General features: G+C 39.1%; 1 protein-coding gene across 6 annotated transcripts in view; it reads left to right on the top strand.

The window, feature by feature from the left end:
* The first annotated feature begins 1,787 nt into the window (after positions 1-1,787).
* Dop1a (DOP1 leucine zipper like protein A) overlaps positions 1,788-22,691 on the top strand; it is a 95,188-nt gene continuing 74,284 nt past the window's right edge. For all 6 annotated transcript variants that reach the window (XM_045160775.1, XM_045160776.1, XM_045160777.1 and 3 more), the window contains exons 1-4: positions 1,788-1,873; positions 12,326-12,516; positions 15,554-15,735; positions 20,362-20,532. In XM_045160775.1, coding sequence (XP_045016710.1) covers positions 12,379-12,516; positions 15,554-15,735; positions 20,362-20,532 — 491 coding nt within the window. In that variant the 5' untranslated portion in view covers positions 1,788-1,873; positions 12,326-12,378. The remainder of the gene's footprint in view (positions 1,874-12,325; positions 12,517-15,553; positions 15,736-20,361; positions 20,533-22,691) is intronic.

The following is a 22,691-nucleotide window of genomic DNA, read 5'->3' as shown; positions in this document are numbered from 1 at the left end:
TAGGCATATATCCTAAGGACTCTTCTCACTACCTTAGAGATACCTGCACATACTTACTTATTGCTACTCTATTCACAATAGCTAGGAGATGGAACTGGCCTCAACTGGTTCCTCAACTGATTAGTGGATAATGAAGATGTGGTCCATTTATACAATGGAGTTCAATTCAGTAGTAAAGAAAAACAACATTATGAAATTTGCAGGGAAATGAATGGATCTGAAAAGAATTATACTAAGTGAGGCAACCCAGGTCCAGAATGTCAAATGCTGCATATTCTCTCTCATATGTGGATCCTAGCTACAAATATTTAGACTTGTGTGTGAGTTGGGGTAAAAATTGGTAGTAGAGATCAGTAGAAAGGAGCTATAAGGAAGAGAGGAGAGGATAAGATGATGACATCAAAATAAAAGAGAGACTAAGGGATATGATGAAGAGTGGATGTGTGAAGAGGAAAGTGGGGGAGGAGAGGGAATTATCATGGTTTATTGTCTATAACTATGGAAGCTGTCAATAAAAAAGTTAAAAATAATAAAATAAATGGCCTGTGGAAAAATTTATTTATTTATTTATTTGCAAGGAGAGAGAGAGAGAGAATGGGCATGCCTGGGCCTCCTATTACTGCAAATGAACTCCAGATGTGTGTGCCACTTTATTCATCTGGCTTTATGTGGGTACTGGGGAATTGAACCTGGGTCATCAGTCAGACTTTGCAAGCAAGCACTTTAACCTTTGAGCCTTCTCTCCAGCTCTTCATGCAATTTTCCTAAAATCAGTCTTTGGTAGTTTGAAAGTTATTCATGTTACTGCATAAATTCTTGTTCCATCACAATAATTCCAAATCATAGATGGAATTCCTCAGGGGAAGGATACATGAGACACCACACCTGTCAGAGCAGCTAATGACAAGTCATGATTGCTAGAAGACAGGAGTGGTCTCATGTGGCCACTGGCAAGTCGCCCATTCCACAGTAAGCAACCTTCCCCTGATCATGCAAGCATCACGATTTAACTCAATGGGTAAAAAAAAAAAAATCGTTAACATTCATGGTGATTAATGGGGAGAGAAGGGTGTTAATGGAAGGGGAAGAGAATAACAGAGGGTAATGGGGGAACAAGATCAAAATACATTATATCCATGTATAAAATGTCAAAAACAGGGATAAAAGCAAAATAGAAGTTGACGCTATTTGGTATCAAATAATGTAATATTTGGCGGTCAATATTTCAGTTTTATGCTGTCATCCACCTTTAACTATCAAGGTTGTCCAATGACTAAAAATTGATACATTATGTTGAAATACATAAAACTCTCATAATAGTATTCTTTTCCTAATTGGTATTTCCTTAGTTTAAAATGCACACACACAAATATATATATATTCAGAAAATGTGACACCTGAGCCATATACATACATACATACATACATACATATATATATGATTTTCTTGGTCTGAGCAAGAGTTCATTAAGATAGGAGTAACTTGGTATGATTGAAAGGACTCTAGACACAAGCTCTAAGCCTGAAATTACTCGTATAAAACACTGAGGAATTCCCTACATAGTGCCTAAGTCAATCACTTAAATGATACTTCAAAGCAGTCTTCAAATCTCCTTTCCCGCCTGCTCCCTTAGTTGGCGCCCCGGGCCGCTTCCCCGATCACCCACGCGAGGGCGCTGTGGCGCCGACCAGCGCGGGGCGGCGAGGGAGGAGGGGGCGGGACCGCGGCCGTCGACGTCGACGCCGGCGTGGGCGCGCGCGGTGCACGCTGGTAGCTGTCACCAGGCGCCTGGGCCGCCGCCGGCCTTCGTGTGTCTGCGCGGTTGCCAGGAGAGCGGCGCCGGCGGGGAGCGGCCGAGGGAGGCCGCGGCAGGTAACCGCGTCCCCGCCCCCGGCGCGGTCGTGTAGCGGGGCTGCGGGCCGAGCCGGCTCCGGTGGCGTCGGGGGTGTCCCCGCCCCGGCCCCGCCCGCAGCCGCCGGGCGTCCTCGGGTGTCCGTGGAGCTGCGCGGGGTCCCCGGGGCCCGGCCCGGCGGGAGCCGGCGGTCCGGAGTCCCCGAGAGCCGCCGCGCGGGGCGCCGCGCCGGGCCGGGGAGGGGAGGTCGCGCCCCGGCGTCTTTGTTGGACTCCGGGCGTCTGGTCTCTCCCCTGCGGGGTGCCTGGATGGTTGGCGCCAGGTGAGCTCGTGCACCTGTGCAGGGGCCCCGGAGCGCTGCCCAGTTTACGAGGAGGAAGTGGGACGGGGCACACGGAAGTTGTAACCATCATCACCTTTGATTGCCGAGCCTTCTTCGAGTTGCAACATAACTAGTTACTGCTTTCTCCTGTTCCGAGGGGGCGGGCGGGAAGGACAGGAGGCTGTACTTTTACAAAACTAAATAAATTGTGATTTTTGGCTACGGTCACATTATCCTGTGAACTGGAGAAAAATCAGATTTAGAGACTAGTCAGAACAAATTTCTTCTTCTTTTTTCTTAGTGGTTATAAAAGCAAAGGAAACTGATGTGTAAAAGCTCTGAACTACAGAAAGAAAAAAAAATCCATTTCGATGTGGTTGGCTGTGTAGATATAAGTTCTGGATATTTAAATTGTATTAGTTTATCTTAATAAGGACCTATAAGTCACGTGTCAACATTACGTGCTAACACCACCTGATAGTCAATCCAGTGATTGAGGAGCTGACAGAAGTTATAAGCAAATGAAAACACCTTACCCTAAGTCCTAATGCCTTATTTTAATGATTATATCTTTCTTAATTTAGTCATTCCTGAGAATTGCTAACGAGTAACAAACCTCAAGTGTATATCATTTTTGAGGAACCCAATTTTTAACAAAGGATTAAAAACACAGGAGTCCACTTACAAACCAAAAAAACGTGACACCATGACCCGTATGTTAAATGTAAATGAATTTGTTGTCAGTTGAAGGTCACTGAGTCCTATTTTATTTAAATAGTGGACCCTGCTCTGGCAGGAGGATGAATAAGGTTCCATATTCTCCCTTTTGCTGCTCAACAAGTGAGATGTTTCTGGGCCTCAGTTGTCTGTGTGACTGTTTTGCTTTAGTGAAAGTGCTGAGGATGAAATACTACCCAGTTACATCTTCAGCCCTTTGGGCAGGGCAGGAGGTGGGTTCAACCCAGTTCCTTGCCCATGCTAGGCCTCAGTTCTGTCTCCTGTTTAAGGAAACTTGAAAAAAAGATAAAACAGTTTTTCCAGCAGCTGTTTCATCTTGACACTGTACTAAAGCAATTTAATATGTTTATTCACCTAGACAGTGTGCCATGGCACCTGACAGGGAACACACTAGGTTAAACCAGGTTTAACTTATTTTTATTCTTCAATGCTGGGGAGTTGAACCCTGGGTCTGTGCATGCAGAACAAGTTTAACTCTTGATTTGCTTGTAAAGGCAGGGCTCCTCAAAATTCACTGCTGTGCTGATAGATTTAATGACCAAAGGAAGGTTTATATAGCATTTCCTAAATTTACCAAATCAGCAAGCCCATTTTCTAATTGCCATCCTGTAAACATAGAATACCAGTTTCAAAATTATTCTACTCAAAATACATCCTCTTTCAATTGTGAAAAATTCCATACATTAGCCCATTTTTGCTGTCCAGTTACGCTGTCTGGAACATGAAGGAAGATCTACTGAGAATTCACTGGTAGAAGAAAAGAATTATATTTTCCTTATTAAATATTAATATTAAGGATGCACTTGTCTCTTAAGAGTCTGAATGTTTTAATTTATGGGAGAGGAGTATCTTTCTTCCCAGTCTCTTGATGCTTTTCCTCAACCATAATTAATTCATGTTTTGAATTTGATTTTATGGTTATTATTGATTGTATTTAGGATGGCATTTTAAGAACCTGGCAAGTAAAGACTTGTTGATAATGGTGTTTCTTTTACTATAGTGATTTCCACTTCTAGTTTTGAATTCTTTAAACTATAAAATATGATAAAAGCCACCTGGATATATCTTGTTATCTAATAACTACATAAATGTAAGCTCTCAGGTTATTGAAAAGAACTACAGGCTAAAGAAAAACTTCTGAATTATTTCAAACAGGATCCAATTGTTGAATTTAGTATCAAACCATTTTGCTAAATTCTGTTAAGTGTTGTTGCTGTTGGAAAACCCTGGACATAAACAGCTGAAGAGAAAGGCTTCATTTTAACCCATGGTTTCTGAGGCTTCAGTGTGTGTCTTGTGTGCTGCTTCTGGGCCCCTGCTGAGGAAGAATATAATGGCAGAGGGAACTTGTAGTGGAGCTCCTCACTTCATGGTGGACAAGAAGGCAGAGGACATCTAACAAAATATGGCCCTCAAGCATACACCTCCCAAGTGCCCTACTTCTTCCAGGCCCCACTCCCCAAACTCCCTAGAACCTCCAAAAATAGTCCCACAAGCTGGGACTAAGCTGTCCATATGTGAGCCTTTTGGGCTTCCTCACTTCATGTCCAGTCTACAAGTATCACTCACATTCCCATGCAGATGTCCTGTCTGTTCTTTAGGAACTATTTAGGTGTAAGTGCCATTAATGCCATGTTGTTTGTGGCAAGGATTGGAGGATGAAACATTTACTTTTAGTAGATAGAGTCTTAAAAAATTAGGTAAATTCTATTCCCAAAGTAAAACTACTAAGTAGACATGTAAATCTATTATTTTTGTTTACTAGTACACATCGTTTTTTTTGTTTTCAAGGTAGGGTCTCCTTATAGCCCAGGCTGACGTGGAATTCAATCTGTAGTCTCAGGCTGGCCTCAAACTCATAATGATCCTCTACCTCGGCCTCCCAAGTGCTGGGATTAAAGGCATGTGTCACCATACTTGGCCAACTTTTATTGAGTTTATTGTATAAAGTTTTTTAAAACTTTATTAACACTTTTCATACATATATATGACACATTTTGACCATAATCCCCTCCTGTTACCTTCTCTTGTCCCTTTCCCCATCCAACTTCCACTGGACTTCACTTCTACTTTGATTCATTTTTCATTTTTGTCCCTCTTTCATCCTCCATGTTGAACTCGGTATTGTGCAGGTCTCCTGGAGGTAATCACATTCACTGTGAAGTCATGAATGCAACAGCCACTTGGTGTCTGGAAGACAGCATTTTATACCAGTCATTCACATTTCTTCCTCCCCTCTCTCCCACAATATTCCCTGAGCCTTGGAGAGAATAATATAGATATCATATTTAGCTCTGAACACTCAACAGTAACTTCTTCTAAGCACGTTGACAAGTCTTGAGTCTTTTCAGTAGTCACTGCCAATTACAGAAAGAAGCTTCTCTGACCATAGGTAAGAGCATTATGAATTTAGGGGCATAAACATATATATTCTGAGAGCAATTGGATGTGCACAACATACCCAGTTAGCAGAAGTAGCTTCCACCAAGGGCCTATGACCTTTCTAGCCATAGTTATTTGACTAGGTTTTCAGTACTAGGCATGAATTTTCTTCCATAGAGTATGCCTCAAATCCAATCCAAGAGCAGATGGTTACCCCTGTAATAGTCATGACACCATTTCATGAGTAGGTACATCTTGCCTGGATGGGCAGTTGTGTAGCTCATGGGGTCCTTTGCTGTTTAAGAGTTATTACTTTTTCTCTCCTATAAGTCTGCATAGCACTTTCCAGCACTATGACAGATAAGCAGGAAGGACCTTCCAGCTCAGTTAGCACTTGAGTTCTCATTGCAACCAAAGCCTGTGGTATCTTCAGCAATGGGGTCTTGCCATCTATTTTAGTAGGCAACTAAGAACCTTGGAAATAGCCAGGTTTTCTTTGGGAGCTTCAGGAGACTTCCTGACCAATGTCTCACTGGGATTTCCCTGTAATCTCTGGCTTCTGAGGGCGGCAGCATCCACCACTGCAAGGTACTTCTGTGGAAACTTTTTTTCTTCAATAATATTTTTTAATTAGCTAGCAAAAACTTAAGTTTCCATGCGGCTTTTGCATGGGTCTTGTTCCTGTGTCTTTCACATGACTTCCCTTTTGTTGGTATTAGCCTTCTCCTCACCAGCTATCTAAGCCTGAAACCTCAAAGGCTTTACACTACATAGGTCAGAGATAGTATCCAATGATTGAGGAAATGCTTATATTCAGTAACGTATGTCTATTTAATGGTACATTTTGATGGGTTTTAACACATTTTATATATGTAATACCAATACACACATGTGCACACACACAAATGGATCATATTAATTTAGTGTAGGTTTTTCTTTAAATATAATTTTTTTTTACTTATTTGAGAGAGAGAAAAAACAGGCAGATAGTGTGCCAGGGCCTCCATCCTCTGCAAATGAACTCCAGACACATATGTCACCTTGTGCATCTGTTTTATGTGGGTCCTGGGAAATCAAACCTGGGTCTTTTGGCTTTGTAGGCAAGTGCCTTAAATAGCAATCCATCTCACCAGCCCCATTGTAGTATTTCTGAAACAAGTGTTTTTCATCCAAATTGTGGGCACACACATACACACACAAAATCAGGATTTGGATTTGCTACCAATCAGGCCTATATTATGCTTTTTCTCTTGTTCCTTTCTTTCTTCCTGCATGTCTTTCAGGTTCTAGCTCAAATGTCACCTTGTCTGTGAATCTTTTTTTGATTACCTCATTTTGAATTAATTCCTCCTGTGACTTTCCTATCTTTTTTATGTCCTCTACCTTTCATGACAGTTAAACAAATGGCATGTATATATCAAGTACTTCCTTACTGATCAGATGGATTAGTGTTGTGTTTCTGAAACAAATGTTTTTCATCCAAATTGTGGCCACATCTGCATGATTCCTATATAACATGTCTTTCTTCAGTGATCACGATAACTTTTTTTTTTTTTTGGTTTTTCGAGGTAGGGTCTCACTCTGGTCCAGGCTGACCTGGAATTAACTCTGTCATCTCAGGGTGGCCTTGAACTCATGGCAATCCTCCTACCTCTGCCTCCCGAGTGCTGGGATTAAAGGCGTGTGCCACCACGCCCGGCACGATAACTATTTTTAAAGGAGTCTTGAAATAACAATGAGTTAAAAGTTGGTAGCACTCACCATAAACAGCAAGTAGACACATGGATAAAAATAAACACGTGTCAATGATTTCAAGTTAGAAATGATTGCTCCTAAATGCTCTGAGCCACTGACTGGATGTTCTCTATTTAAAAAGGGAGGGTAGCCAGGATTGCAGTGTAGTGTTGATAATGTTCTGGCACCAAACTGAGACTTTCTTAATGTAGTCAGAGGAAGTGGATGAGAATGAACAGGAACATTTTCTTCACTTAATTCAGTGTCACCTTCCCCACTCCTAGGTTCCCATGAGATCACCTCCTATCTGGTAGGTGGCACAGTTTGATAAATATTGAATTAGTCAGCATTGGAGAATTCCTTTGAGCTTTTATTTGCATAAGATCTGGGGAACAAAGCCTAAAGTGCGAATTAAAAGTGTGTTTGACCCCAGTGTGGTGGTGGTACACCCCTTCAATCCCAGCATTCAGGAGGCAGAGGTAGGGGGATTACCCTGAGTTCAAGGCCAGCCTGAGACTACATTATGAATTCCAGGTCAGCCTGGACTAAAGAGAGACCCCACCTCAAAAACCTAAAAGTGGGGCTGGAGAGATTGCTTAGTGGTTAAGGCATTGCCTGCAAAACTGAAGTAACCAGGGTCAATTCCCCAAGACCCATGTAAGCCAGGTGCACAAGATAGTGCATGAGTCTGGAGTTCATTTACAGTGGTCAAAGGTCCTAGCATGACAATTCTCTCTCTGCCTCTTTCTTTCTGTCTCTCTCAAATAAAAAATAAATAAAAATTTTAAACTATATTTGAGCTAACTATGAAAGTATGGTACAAAGATGAAAACTTAACATGATCACTTTTGAATCAGATATATGTCTTCAATTTTTTTAAAAAAAAGTCCTTAATGTTACTAATACTACCTTTATAAATGAATTACTAGGGCTGGCATGATGGCTTAGTGGTTAAGGCAGTTGCCTGCAAAGTCTAACAACCCAGGTTCAACTCCCCAGTACCCACGTAAAGCTAGATGCACTAAATGGCACAGGCATCTGGAGTTTGCAGCAGCTGGAGGCCCTGGTGTGCCCATTTTCATTCTCACTGCTTACAAATGAACTATATATATATATACACACACAAACATTAGAACTTCATTGCTCTTAGAGTACATTTTCTTAAGGTAAATTTTGAAAGAATCTAAATGTCAAAATTAGAATGTGTTACTTAGCAAGATGAGGACTTTCTGGAGTGATAAGAATGTATTTATGTGGCAGAGCTTATGTAAGAGCAGACAAGGTAAAAAACCTGAAAGGCAACTCACTTCTTCTTTTCTGCTTTCTCTTGTCACTTGAAATTTGTATATCTAAGTGTTCATGTTTCCACCCTGCTGAAGACATTACTAGCTATTTATTATCTGAGATGATGACTGGCTCTCCTGTCTTGAGAGGAGTTTTTCTACGAACTGGCATGAAAACAAATTCTGTTTTTTTCTGTAAAATACATATACCTAGCTTATGAGCCTGAAGTTTGTGGTTATTTGTGTTCAAAATCAGGGCTCAGATAAATGGACCATTTAGTTTGACATTCATAGATTTTTGCTTTGTTTTTATTTTTGATTTTTTGGTTTTCTGAGGTAGGGTCTCACACTAGCTCAGGCTGGCCTGGATTTCACTACATAGTTCAGGGTGGCCTTGAACTCTCAGTGATCCTCCCACCTCTGCCTCTCACATGCTGGGATTAAATGTGTGTGCCACCATGCCTGGCCTTAGTTCTTTTAATCCCAAGTGGAGTTAAGTCTCAGTGCACACATTTGCCACTCAGCGGAAGGTTCTAGGATGCAATTTCCAGTTGGAAGTTAGAGAAGAGCTGTTTGGGTGCGTGGTCTGTTTCATATGACAGGCTGCAGCCCCAGAGCAGCAGTGTTCTTGTGTCTCCTGTGAGCTAGGGCAGCAGTGCAGAGCAGCACATTAAACAGAGTAGGGACAGTCCACATAATCAGAATGACGCTCACTGCAGCCTCAGACCAGTGAATTATACACGGAATCACCTACATTTACTCAGATGCATTTGTTTGTGCTGTTCTTATGAAAAGAAAACATAAAATATCTGTGCTACAAAACCCTTAGGATATGTTGTTTTCATCAAACTGTACAGATACATTTCTAGAATATTTTACCTCTTAGAACACCCTAAACCACTAATTTTACTTTTTTGTTGACTCAGTAGAGTTTCCATATATTATTGAATATGTCCTACAGTAGGACTTAACTTTTAAAGAAAAAAATAAAACATAGTACTTGCTTAAAGTTAGTTTATGTCATTTGGCAGGGAATTTATATTTAAATGACTTCTTTATTGTGTACACTAAGTGTCACCACTGATTAGATGTTCAGCTTTGAACCTGAGTAGTTGTTCCACCAGGATAATCACTCGTTTGGCACCTGACATTTATTATTATTATTATTATTATTATTATTATTATTATTATTATTACTATTATTTTGTGTGTTATGTGACCCACTGAGTTTCATTAGGTTTGCTTGCATGAGCATGGGTAAGAGGTTGTTGACTAGAGTGTGGGCAACTTACCAATGCCTGTATCACCAAGGAATATGACTCCTCCTCCCTATCAACCACTGTCAGTAGCTCCTCTAGGAGGAGTGATGTCTCTTGAGTTCCTTCCTCATTCATGATGGGGTATTAGTGGCTCAATCTTATGCGAGAAACCACAGCTGCTAAGAGTTCATGAGTGTAATGGCTTTTTCATGTCCACAAGGCAGTATGCCACAGAACTTCTCCCCTTCCTCTGGTGCTTGACATACTTTCTGTCCCATTCTGTGAAATGCTTTAGTTTTCACTCCAACCTTCCCTCCCTATTTGTCCCTATCAGTTTTTAAGTGTTTTATTAGTTTTCAAAGTCACAGCTTTGTTTTAGTAACCTATTCACTATTTCAAATCTGAAGTACATTGCTTTATAAATGTATATTGTTGATTTTTTTCAAAATTTTAGATGTCTATAATCCAGCTGCTTGGGAGGCTGAGACAAGAAGATCAGAAGCTAGAGGCCAGCCTGGGCAACTTAGTAAGGCCCTGTCTGAAAATAAAATTTGAAAAGGCTGGGAATGTGGCTTAATAGTAAAATGTGAGGTAGAAGGTCCTAACTCAATCCCTAGTACTGGGGGTGAGGGATTAGAAATGACAGACTGACAGTGAAATTTTGTATAATTAATGCATTCCTAGTATTAAACTACATCGTGTATGAATCTTGATGAGGTTAATTAGTTTTGTATTTCCCAGAATATAGTTGTGTAAGATAGTCTGCTCTTAAAGAACTATTCTAGTAGACTTTTATAAAAATTAATTTTGATATGCACTGTAGTTATCTCTCTGTCTTATTCTTACAGTCTTGAGGGGAAGCTTCATGATGGCAGGAGACAGCATGGCTGGAGGAGTTATACATACTTTTTTAAAGAATATCAAAGAATCTGTAGATGTATTTTAACATGCAACACAGTCTTATCAGTTTCTCAAAGGTTTGATTCCAAAGAACTGATGATCATATGAGATGCCCATTAGTTAGTGAATATGATAAAATGGATCTTCAAATAGGCATTTTTTCTCTTTTTTGTTCTCCTGTGTCCTATATATTTCCAACTTTACTACATTTTAGTATCAAAACAAGCAGGTGTTGCTATATTAATATCTGATAAAATTGGGCTGGAGAGATGGCTTAGTGGTTAAGGCGGTTGCCTGCAAAGCCAAAGGACCTCAGTTCGATTCCCCAGGACCCACGTAAGCCAGATGCACAAAGTAGTGCGTGTACATCTGGAGTTCATCTGCATTGGCTAGAAGCCCTGGCACACCCATTCTCCCTCTCTGTCTCCATCCCTCTCTCAAATAAATAAATTAAAAAATATATCTGATAAAATAGACTTCAAACCAAAAGTAATCAAAAAGGACAAAGAAGGCTACTTCTTATTCATCAAGGGAATGATCCAACATGAGCACATCATAAGCATATATACGCCAAACACATGAGCATCACAGTTTATAAAACAAAATCTACTCAACAATAAAACAGAAATAAACACCAACAGTATCATAGTTGGAGACTTCAGTATCCACTATCATCAATAGATCATCCAAGCATAAAATCAACAGGGAAATAATAGAGCTCAGCAACATCATAGATCAATTAGACGTAGCGGATATCTATAGAACTTTCCACCCCAACTCTACAGAGTACATATGCTCAGTTTTCCAAAATTGACCATCTATTAGGCCATAAAGCATGCCTTCATAAAGTCAAGGAAATTGAAGTAACTGCCTACATCATGTCAGATCACAATGCTTTAAAGCTAGAAATTAACAAGAGACACATCAAGAACTCTACCAACTCCTGGAAACTAAACAACACACTTTTAAACAATGAATGGGTCATGGAAGAAATAAAAAAAAGAAATTGTAAAATTTCTAGAATTGAATGATAATGAAAATACAACCTACCAAAACTTATGGGACTCAATAAAGACAGTCATAAGGGGAAAATTCATAGCCCTAAATGCCTTCATTATAAAGACAGATCACAAATCAAGAAGCTTGTTTTGACAATTTCATATGTTTGCAGTGTATTTTTATAATATTTACCACCACACTACCCTTTTTCATCCTCACCCTCCCACTTCTGCTGACCACTTTGTTCCCAGCTAACTTACTTCTTCGTCTTTTGTGTCTTGTGTGTGTGTGTGTGTGTGTGTGTTTGACTGAGTTTAATTAGAGTTACTTGCATGAACATGGGTGGGGGGTTATTTACCAGAGCATGGGTAACTCACTAATGGCTACACGACTGACTAAAATAACTCTCTCCTAAAATAATGTATTTTGGATAGATGGATTGAGTCATGAGATGCTTATTTAATCTACCTGTATGCTTAGTTTGCCTTCAGGTATTCCCAAGGTATTAATGGTTCATGGTAGAAGGCTTATCCCTGGATATAAAACCAATCATAGTATGAGATTAGGGGGGGTGGTTATTGATTGTAAGAATTTTTACTTAATACTTTTTTTGCTTAATACTTCATACAATGAAGTGGAAAGTTTTATTTTTTTTCAATTTAATTTTTTTCTTAGTTTCATTCATCCATTTAATGCATTTTGATTGTATTCATCCCCAATTACCCTCTTATCTCACTCCCAGTAACCAATCAGAAAATTTTTTTAAATTGGCCATTGCCTTTATGGTAAGATCATATGAAGCCACTTCCATACTTTGCTTTGTAACCTTGGTTTTCCCTGACTTCTCTTTTGCAGGGAATGATTTTGCATGACTTGGGAACTGGTCTCTAGTGGGACATTGTGGGAGGATGAACACAGAAGAGCTGGAGTTACTGAGTGACTCCAAATATAGAAACTATGTAGCTGCAATTGACAAAGCACTAAAGAACTTTGAATACTCCAGTGAATGGGCAGATTTGATATCAGCTCTTGGAAAACTTAACAAGGTAGGTATGTCTCACAAATTTAAAGAAGTAAAAATCTAAATTGTGAAGTAAAGAATATGAAAATGTAGCCATGGCTCACCTTATTTCTGTTAAGTGCCATTGTATTCCTGAGTTGTACACATATGTAGTTAGGCATATTACTGACACATTAGACATTCTAATCAAAGAAACAACAGTGCTTTAAAAAGATAGTTGTTACCTATAAAAGCCCAACATTGGGAAGCAATTTGTGCTAACTGTCCATGTTAGTGAGTTTCTGCAGTTGAGCATCTGGTAAAGTTCTAGAGTTCCTGCACCAAAATGAAAAGCTGCAATTGGACAGCAGTCACTGCTGCTTCTTTTCCAAATGATGTAAGTCCATCAGCAAGAAGCGTAGTTTATCCAGTATGTTTTACAAGGGTTTCTCTGTATGCAATTCTTTGGCCTTATTATAGGACTTGAGTTGATGCCTCCTTATACTTCTGGTTTTAGCCATAGCTAGTCATAGCAGGGCCACAAATTAACCCCAGGTTTTCATTTTGACCCAAGTTTTTTAATAATGTCAATTTTTTCTTCACACCATAGTTTCAAAAAAGGTTTCATTTCTTCTAAATATTGAATATTTCAATGCTTCTAAATATTGAAAAGGCTAGAAAAGAAAATAAAAGTGTTATGTTAACATTAGACAGCTTCACTAGCAATTAGTAGGAAAGAAATTTATCTTAATACACTGCTATACTTACCTTCTTTCTTATTGCTTGGACAAAACACTTGACCAAAAGCAGCTGATGGAAGGAAAATGTTTATTTAGGTTTACAGTCTTGAGGGGAAGCTTCATGATGGCAGGAGACAGCATGGCATGAGCAGAGGCTGGACATCACTTCTACCACATCTGGTGGAAAACAGCGCTGAGGGAGTGAGACATACTAGCACTGGCAAACTAGGGCCTACTAAACCTGAAGGTCCACTTCTAGTGACACACTCCGCCACCTCCCAAATAAGGACCAACCATTCAAAACACATGAGTTTGTGGGGACATCTGACTCAAACAACTACACACACATAGAAGGGACACTAGTTTTCTTTCTTTTAGGGGATGGGTAGGTTTTTGAGGCGGGAGTCTCACTCTAGCCAAGGCTGGCTTCAAGCTTGCAACAATCCTACCTCAGCCTCCCAAGTGGCTTGGATGGATTAAAAGCATGAGCCATCACAGATGCTCGTTACAGATAATCACTCTTGTTGTTTTAAAAAGGAAATCAGGGGTCAAGAAAGATAGCTCAGTCAGTAAGGTGCTTGCAAAAGGACCTGAGTTCAATCCTGAGTACCTAGGTTTAAAAGAAAATGCCAGGCATGGTAGCATGCACCTATAACCTAGCACTGGGAAGGCAGAGACAGGAGGATCTATGAAGGATCACTGACCAAACAGTCTAGTTTAGTTGGTGAACTTCAGGCTAGTGAGAGACCCTGTCTCAAAAAGGTATAAATGCCATCCTGAAGAACAATTCCCAAGGCTGTCTTCTGGTCATCAAATCATATAAATATACACCCCACACACAGGTACAAGAAAGAAAGCTTTTCATTTTCACTGTGCCAGAGATTTGTCTTAAAATTGGATATACATGCTTGTTTCACTCATTTACTTCCAGAGGTTTGGAAATGTTTTGATGGTTTATAGCATCCGCAAGAAACTATATTGACAGTATGACTTTACTTATAGGTAAGTAGGTCCTTTCTGTTTCTGAAAAATTGTAATGATTCCTAGAAACTTTCTTTTTTGTTTGTTTTTTGAGGTAGTGTTTTGCTCTAGCCCAGGCTGACTATAATTGGTCTCAGGCTGGCCTCAAACTCACAGCAGTCCTCCTACCTCAGTCTCTGAATGCTGGGATTAAAGGCATGAGCCACCATGCTTGGCCCCTAGAAACTGTTTTTAAATACAGTTAATTATGGAAATTAATTATCCTAATTAAGTACATAATTAGTTTTTATACATTCATCAGTATTTTTGAAATTATTTCATATGCAAGTAACACAAACTAAGATAACCATGTCATTGATGAAACTAATCATGGTAGAACGAGGCAAAAATCCAAACAAGTGTATACATGTGTATATATACAAACACATGTATATATGTATGTGTTCATATTTGTTAAAGGTAGTCTAAACATATTTTAGTATAAATTTAATGGGGTGGGAAATCCAGTGCTAACATGACTATAATGTTTTGATAGTCATATATGACATATATATATATATATGACACATCACTGACATATATATCTAAAGAGATCAAAGGCTGGCTTACATGATATTCAGTCTGGGTGATATTAAAGATTTGTAAAAATCTAAAACAGTTCCTTCTCAATCAATTTATTTTTAAAAGTATTTTTTCATTAAAAACACATTGTTGGGCTGGAGAGATGGCGTAGCGGTTAAGCGCTTGCCTGCGAAGCCTAAGGACCCTGGTTTGAGGCTCAGTTCCCCAGGTCCCACGTTAGCCAGATGCAGAAGGGGGCGCACGCGTCTGGAGTTCGTTTGCAGAGGCTGGAAGCCCTGGCGTGCCCATTCTCTCTCTCTCTCTCCCTCTATCTGTCTTTCTCTCTGTGTCTGTCGCTCTCAAATAAATAAATAAAAGTTTAAAAAAAAAAAAACACATTGTTTAGCTGGAGAGATGCTTATTGGTTAAAGTGCTTGCCTGTGAAGCCTAAGGACCCATGTTTGACTCTCCAGTTACCACGTAAGCCAGATGCATAAAGGTGAGGCGAATGCAAGGTCACACATGCCCACTAGGTGGTGCAAGCATCTGGAGTATAATTTTAGTGGCTGAGGCCCTAGTGTGCCAATTCTCTCTCTCTCAAAAAACACAAACACAGAAAAAAAAGTTTCTTTTGACATGTAATGGGTGTGGTAATCTTGAACAACCTTCTACTTTTTAATTTCCTCAATCTTAATTTGAAGTAAATATGCACAGAACAATCTAAGCCTGAACAGTGACAATTCTAATGAGAAAATGAAATGAAATCTTTTTTCTGAACTGCCTTACAATTCTTTCCTTAAGGTTTTACAAAATAATGCCAAGTACCAGGTAGTACCTAAGAAGCTAACCATAGGTAAACGACTAGCTCAGTGTCTACATCCAGCGCTGCCAGGAGGAGTTCATCGGAAGGCACTTGAAACATACGAAATTATCTTCAAAATCATTGGACCTAAGCGACTTGCCAAAGATCTTTTTTTATATAGGTAAGAATATTTTTCTGTCTTAATTTCATAAAATATAAAAATACATTGCTAAGCTGGGTGTGGTGGTGCATGCCTTTAATCCCATACTTGGGAGGCAGAGGTAGGTGGATTGTGGTGAGTTTGAGGTCACTCTGAGACTACATAATGAATTCTAGGTCAGCCTGGGCTAGAGCAAGACCCTGTCTGCAAAAAACAACAACAAAAATACATTGCTAATCTATTTTATGCTTTTTACACTGACAATTAAAATATTGAAAGATCCTTAATAAAAAAAAAAAAAAAAAAACTTGTGGCCTGGGGAGATGGCTCAGTGATTAAGCATTCTTGCTTTCAAAGCCTGCTGGCCTGGGTTCACTACCCCAGTACCCACGTAAAGCTAGATGCACACAATGGCTCATGGCGTTTATGTGCCTGTAGAGTTCATTTGCAGCAGCAAGAGTTCCTGGTGTATCCTTTCTTTCTCTTCATCTTTCTTTTTCTTTCCCTTTTTCTGTTTGAAAATCAAATACAAAAATATTTTATGTAAGTGTTAAATATTTGAATTAAGTGATTTAGAAAAGTTTGAAACATTCTTCTAAGTTATTTTTGTAGTCTTAAATGTCCCCTATTATTGTGATGGGGAGGTAATATGGAGAATGGAATTTCAAAGGAGAAAGTGGGGGGGGGGCAGGGAATTACCATGGGATATTTTTTTATAATCATGGAAAATGCTAATAAAATTTTTTTTTAAATGTCCCTTATTAATAATCTTCATTCATAATTGTTGCAACTACAGGGCTTTCTGCCTATCTTACCTCAAAGCTTACTTGACATCTCTGTGTGGACTTTTAAAGATGGCTAAAGGCCTACCTATCCCTGTAAACCTGCCTTTCCCGCAGTGACTAAAGATCACTAAATGGCACCACCATCCGTCCTCTTACACAAGCATGGGATCTGCGCTATGCATCTTGTTAACTCCACCCCTACCTCTACTGCTTGTGTAGTCTTTCACTGAAAGTTCTCAAAATGGTGAAGAGCAGGAATGTTAAACTAGCTCTGTGAGCTTGCATCATTTTCGTTACCTCTCTCTCCTCCTGTCCTCATTTGCAAAATCGAAATAAGATTACTAGTCTCAGACAGTAGTTAATAGAATTAAAAGGGGCTATCAATCCACAAAAGTGCATAGAATAGTGTACAGCCTACAGTACATGCTCAGTAACTGTCCGCCATGGTTCTGATGTGTCTTTCCAATGCATTCACTTTACCAACAGCTTTGAGCCCAAGCAAGCATCATCTCTAACCTAGCTTGTGCCACTGATCTACAGTATTCGAATAATCTTTTAAATACATTAAACAGATGGTGTCACGTACGGTTTCAGCTTCTCCTTATGATGTACTCACAGCACAGATTGCTTTTGTCTCCCATCAGTGAGCAAACATGCACATCTGTAGGGAACAGTAGCTGAGCATCTTCTAAGTCAGCTCTAATGCTTATGACTCCAAGACCAAGTACAAGCATCCAGAACTCAGAGAAGAGCCAAAGAGAATATGGACAAAGAGACCTTACAAGCTTCCTACTTCTCAGTATATCTGCATTTAGCACTAGAGTGTATTTTTCTGTATAATCATGTTTTGACATGGTTGTTCATGCCTCAATCATGTCTTTGTAAGGAAATATCCATAAACTTCAAAGTCATGGGATTTAGAGAGCTTTGGCTCTTCTCTGAGCATTACTTCTTCCACATACAGCTGGGTTCTGATACACTGTCAAGTGGTAGATGAGAGAATGTCTTTTCAACTACATTGGAATCAGAAAGACAGGGAAATAATAACTTCTGACCACCTTGGGAAGAAAATGTCTACTTTCTATGTTCTGTCTTGGAGAGAATAAGGATTAGGGAAAAGAGGATGAAAAATAAGAAAGAAAGTTTGTTTCTGAGGCCTACAGCTGTGCACCATCACCACCAAACATTGTTTCCTCTATGATGTTGTAAACCAAGGATGGGAATCCAAATATATCAACAAAGTATGTCATTTCTCTAGTCAGTAAAGACCAAGGGCTGTGGGGTTAGAAATAGGACCATAAGTGACAGTTACATTGTCACATGTACAAGTATCACAATTGAAGAGTAGATGGAAGGTGATAAAAGGAGGAGATGTGGGGCTGGGCAGGTGACTTAGTTGTTAAAAGTGCTTGCTTTCACACCCTGATGGCCTGGGTTCAATTCCCAGCACCCACATATGCACAAAGTGGCCCATGCATCTGCATATACTGTGTAGACAATGGCAAGAGGCCCTGGCATGCCTTGAATACTTGATTCATTCTTTCTCTATATGTATCTTTCTGCTTGCAAATAAATAAATAGACATGTAAAAATAAAAACATTTAGCTGGGCATAGTGGCACACGCCTTTAATCCCAGAACTCAGGAAGCAGAGATAGGAGGAGCACTATGAGTTCAAGGCCAGCCTGAGGCTACATAGGGAATTCCAGGTCAGCCTGGGCTACAGTGAGACCATTCCTTAAAAAAAATAAAAAAATGAAAATAACATTTAAATAAAAATGGAAATACAGGGCTGGAGAGATTGTTTAGTGGTTAAGGCACTTGCCTGCAAAGTCAAAGGACACAAGGTTTGATTCCCCAAGACTCACATAAGCAGATGCATAAGGTGGCACATGTGTCTGGAGTTCAACTGCAGTGGCAGGATGCCCTGGAGTACCCTTTCTTTCTCTCTGCCTCTTTCAAATAAATAAATAAATAAAAATAAATGGAAATGCATGTAAATATATACATAGATACGTGTATGTATGCATACATATATCTGAATAGAATGCATATATTCACATATGCATACATATTCACCCATTCTTAAAAGTTGATATAAGATGAAGCTTTAACCCAAGAAACAATTAGAATAACATTTTGCGGTTTGGATGCGGCTATTTGTTTTCTTTTTAGAATCATCGAGGGAACATTTGAGTACAGTTGTATTGAAAAGCAAGAATGTCAGTGGTGAAGTTCAGGAAATAACAAAGGGGGTGGATAAAGAAGAGTCGAAGCAAAGTTGGGACATAAGCCTTCGGACACATGGAATGTAGCCTCAAAAAGACCGAGCTAGTGACTCTATCTTTAGGTCAAACTGTACCTAAAATTAAAGGTAGAAAACTGGGAAAATCAAGATGATTCTGCTTCCCATACAAACCTGGAGTGAAAAACACTTCTTACATGTAAAACATGGGGCTAGGAATTGGAATAGACACATAAAGACAACCGTGGTCCTTTGTTTTCTGTAAGTCTGTTAGAGAAGACAGAAATTAAAACAATTCAAGTATAGTGATAAATGTTCTGAGAAGACAATATTGACAACTTGTGCATATCAAATAAAAGTCCTAACCTAGTCTAAAGAAGATAGTGTTTTCAAGGAAATGATGTAGGCTCAGTCCTGAAAGGTTAGGAATCTCTCTATGTACAAAGAGGATATAAGTAAAGGAGTAGAGATTGCGTCTGTATGAGCAGGATGTGCAAAGAGCAGGACCCTCATTGAGTATGAAAGCTGTGAAAGGCGTCCATAAGGACTGCTTTAGAACAGCTGGAGTAGCAAGCACAGGAATAAAACTGGTCCTGTACTGCGCTGTACAGAGGTATACCATTGTCAAATCTTAAAGGGTGTTTAAAAGACTGTATTCGTCACAAGAAACCAATGAGAGGTTTTTACTGGACACAGTGATCTTAAAGCAGTTCTAAAGTGCTCCTGTTATAATATAAAGATATGAAGAAGGGGGCTGGAGAGATGGCTTAGTGGTTAAGCGCTTGCCTGTGAAGCCTAAGGATCCCGGTTCGAGGCTCAATTCCCCAGGTCCCACGTTAGCCAGATGCACAAGGGGGTGCACGCATCTGGAGTTCGTTTGCAGAGGCTGGAAGCCCTGGCGCGCCCATTCTCTCTCTCTCCCTCTGTCTTTCTCTCTGTGTCTGTCACTCTCAAATAAATAAATAAATAAATAAATAAATAATTTTAAAAAAAAGATATGAAGAAGATACCTCTACTAAAAAGTATCTGTTTGAAATGAAATTTATTCAGAAATGTCTAGAAGATTGACTTGGAGAGAAAATGTGGTCATTCATTGAAGGTTAGAGTAGAACATTTTTAAGAGTTAAGAATCACTCTTGATTTATAGCTTTTGACAATGATGTAATATTTAAATGGCAGTTAGAGGGGAAAGAAACAATTTTGTGGGGAGAGGGAGAATTCTGTTTGGAAATTGTGAAATAGGATGTTATAAAGCAGCTATGTGGCTGCCAGGTTCATAAGTATGAAACTCAGGTAAGAAAACTAGTTTGGTTAATGGATGTAAAAGTCATCAAATACTATCTTAAGTTGCTGGGTGTGGTGGTGCACGCCTTTAATCCCACTACCCAGGAGGCAGAGGTAGGAGGATTGCCGTGAGTTCAAGGCCATCCTGAGACTACATAGTGAATTCCAGGTCAGCTTGGACTAGAGTGAGACCCTATCTCAAAAAAAAAAAAAAAAAAAAAAACACCTCATTCAGTATATCTTAGTAGTCTATCAGTAGATTTATTTGCAAATAAATTCCCTATAAATTAATATTCCACTGCCATTTTTCCACTTTTGTTTTTATTTTTAACAGTTCTGGATTATTTCCTCTTCTTGCAAATGCTGCTATGTCTGTGAAACCAGCTCTGCTCAGTTTATACGAGGTCTATTACTTACCTCTGGGCAAGACACTGAAACCTGGTCTGCAGGGCTTGCTCACTGGTATTCTTCCTGGCCTAGAAGAAGGATCTGAGTACTACGAGAGGTAAAGTGATGTGGTGTGACTGTGGGCTCCAAATCATGGCTGTGTTAACTGTTTTAGCATTACAAAAGATGAATTATTCTAGACGTTTCTGTCACATAAAGATTTAAATAGCAATAAAAATTATACAACCCATCTAGTCTGTGCACCATACTGAACATGTAGCTCTATGGTTGAAGTACAGACTTAAGAGAATTTACATGCTGGACACCCTCTATGGGAGCACACAGTATGAGCATATCGAGGTTGTTCTTAGTTGTTTTGAATCTTACTGTTTCCTTATCTATAAAGGAAGCATAATATATACTTTGTATTGTTATAATAATGAGATCAGTCTGGGGCTTTGCAAGTAACTCACTAAAAAGCGACCCATAATTTGAAATAATGAATGAAATTTAGCAACAAATACATTAGGTCCCCATGCTACCAGTTTTTTAATCACTATTGGAGAAAATAGTCTAGCACCAACTATTGTGTTGTTTTACTAGCTGTTGAGAGGATACGCTTGATATTTTAATTTTTCAAAGCAAATGATCTGATCTTTGCAGTGAATTAAGTTGAGATCTTGCAAAGTGTGGAGGGGGAAAATTGTAAATAAATTTTTTGCACTGATTAAAAAGGGAATAAAATTATCTGATCAGTTTAGAAGCCCTTTTTTTTTTTAAAGAGCTAAATACTATAGCAGTGCATGCTGGAATTAATTACATACATTCTTACAGAAAAAAAAAATTCTGAGTTTAGGTAGAAAAAAAGACAAATTTACCTTAGGAGTGTACTTAATGATTTACATTGAAGTAATTTAGCCAAGTGTAGCAACCGGTTACTCTAGTGTGTTTCAGCTGTTTCTGTAGTTTGGTAAGAAACTAATCCTGAAAGTTCGATTATCCACATACACTGCTTATTATTTGCTTTCATTAGTTCACATATTTGCTTACCATTTGAGAAGCATAATATAAAATTAGTTCATTTATCTTAAAAATCAGTTTGTTTTAAATTATTTTCTTGGGGGATATTCAGAATCAGTACCAATTATAATTTTACTAGCTATAATTAAAATTTTTAAATAAAAATAAATTATGATATTTATGGCTGTAGTATCTTAAGAGGTATGTTTTGCTAAGTATTTCACATAGGTTCTGTAAAAGGGTTCATAAATGCATTTTAATGTGTAGATAAAACCAGAGGAGATTAGTATTAGTAATCACATACCAAGTAGATTTGCCTGACTGTACTGTACAGTTGACTTAGATGTACTGAAGTGCTTAATTTTTGTTAAAAAACAAAAGGTAGGCTGGAGACTTATTGGTTAAGACGCTTGTCTGCTAATCCTAAGGACCTAGGTTTACTCCCCAGAACCCACCTAAGCCAGTTGCACATGGTGGCGCATGCATCTGGAGTTCATTTGGTAGTGGCCAAAGGCCCTGGTGCACCCATTTTTTTTCTCTCTCTGTCTCAAATAAGTAAATAAATAATATTTTTATTTTTGGTTTTTTAAGGTAGGGTCTCACTCTAGCTCAGGCTGACCTGGAATTCACTATGAAGTCTCAGGGTAGCCTTGAACTCACAGTGATCCTCCTACCTCTGCCTTCCGAGTGCTGGGATTAAAGGTGTGTGCCACCACGCCCGGCTTATTTTTAAAAGGAAATTAATAATGCCATTAATGAGGCAGTAAGGTATATTTGATTGTATCATATCTAATTCATTAATGCTATTGTGATACCAAAAAGAACAGGACTGGAGAGATGGCTTAGTGTTTAAGGCACTTGCCTGTGAAGCCTATGGATTTATGTACAACTCTCCAGGTCTCAAATAAGCCAGATGCACAATGTGACACAAGTGCGGAAGTTCACACATGAGCACAAGGTGACACAAGCATCTGGAATTTGATTGCAGTGGCTGGAGGCCCTGGCACGCCAATTCTCTCTCTCTCTCTAGCAGTATCTATATAAAGATTTTGTAGAACATAAGATGTGATGTGGTTATGATAAACTAGTTTGTCTGTATTGTTAAATCTTAGAGTATTTAACAACCTGGTGATGAAGACAGGTCTTATGGGGGTGGTTTTGTTGTTGTTCTTGTCATTTTACATGAAACTGAACTGAAAAGGATGATGTGAGTTCCCCAAAGACCACAGCTTATAACTCGGGAGCCAGGATTTAGAG

This window comes from Jaculus jaculus, chromosome 10 (assembly GCF_020740685.1).
Source record: "Jaculus jaculus isolate mJacJac1 chromosome 10, mJacJac1.mat.Y.cur, whole genome shotgun sequence".
Taxonomy (NCBI): Eukaryota; Metazoa; Chordata; class Mammalia; order Rodentia; family Dipodidae; genus Jaculus; species Jaculus jaculus.
Note: the sequence above shows the minus strand (reverse complement) of the source record. Positions and strands in the feature narration are given on the sequence as shown.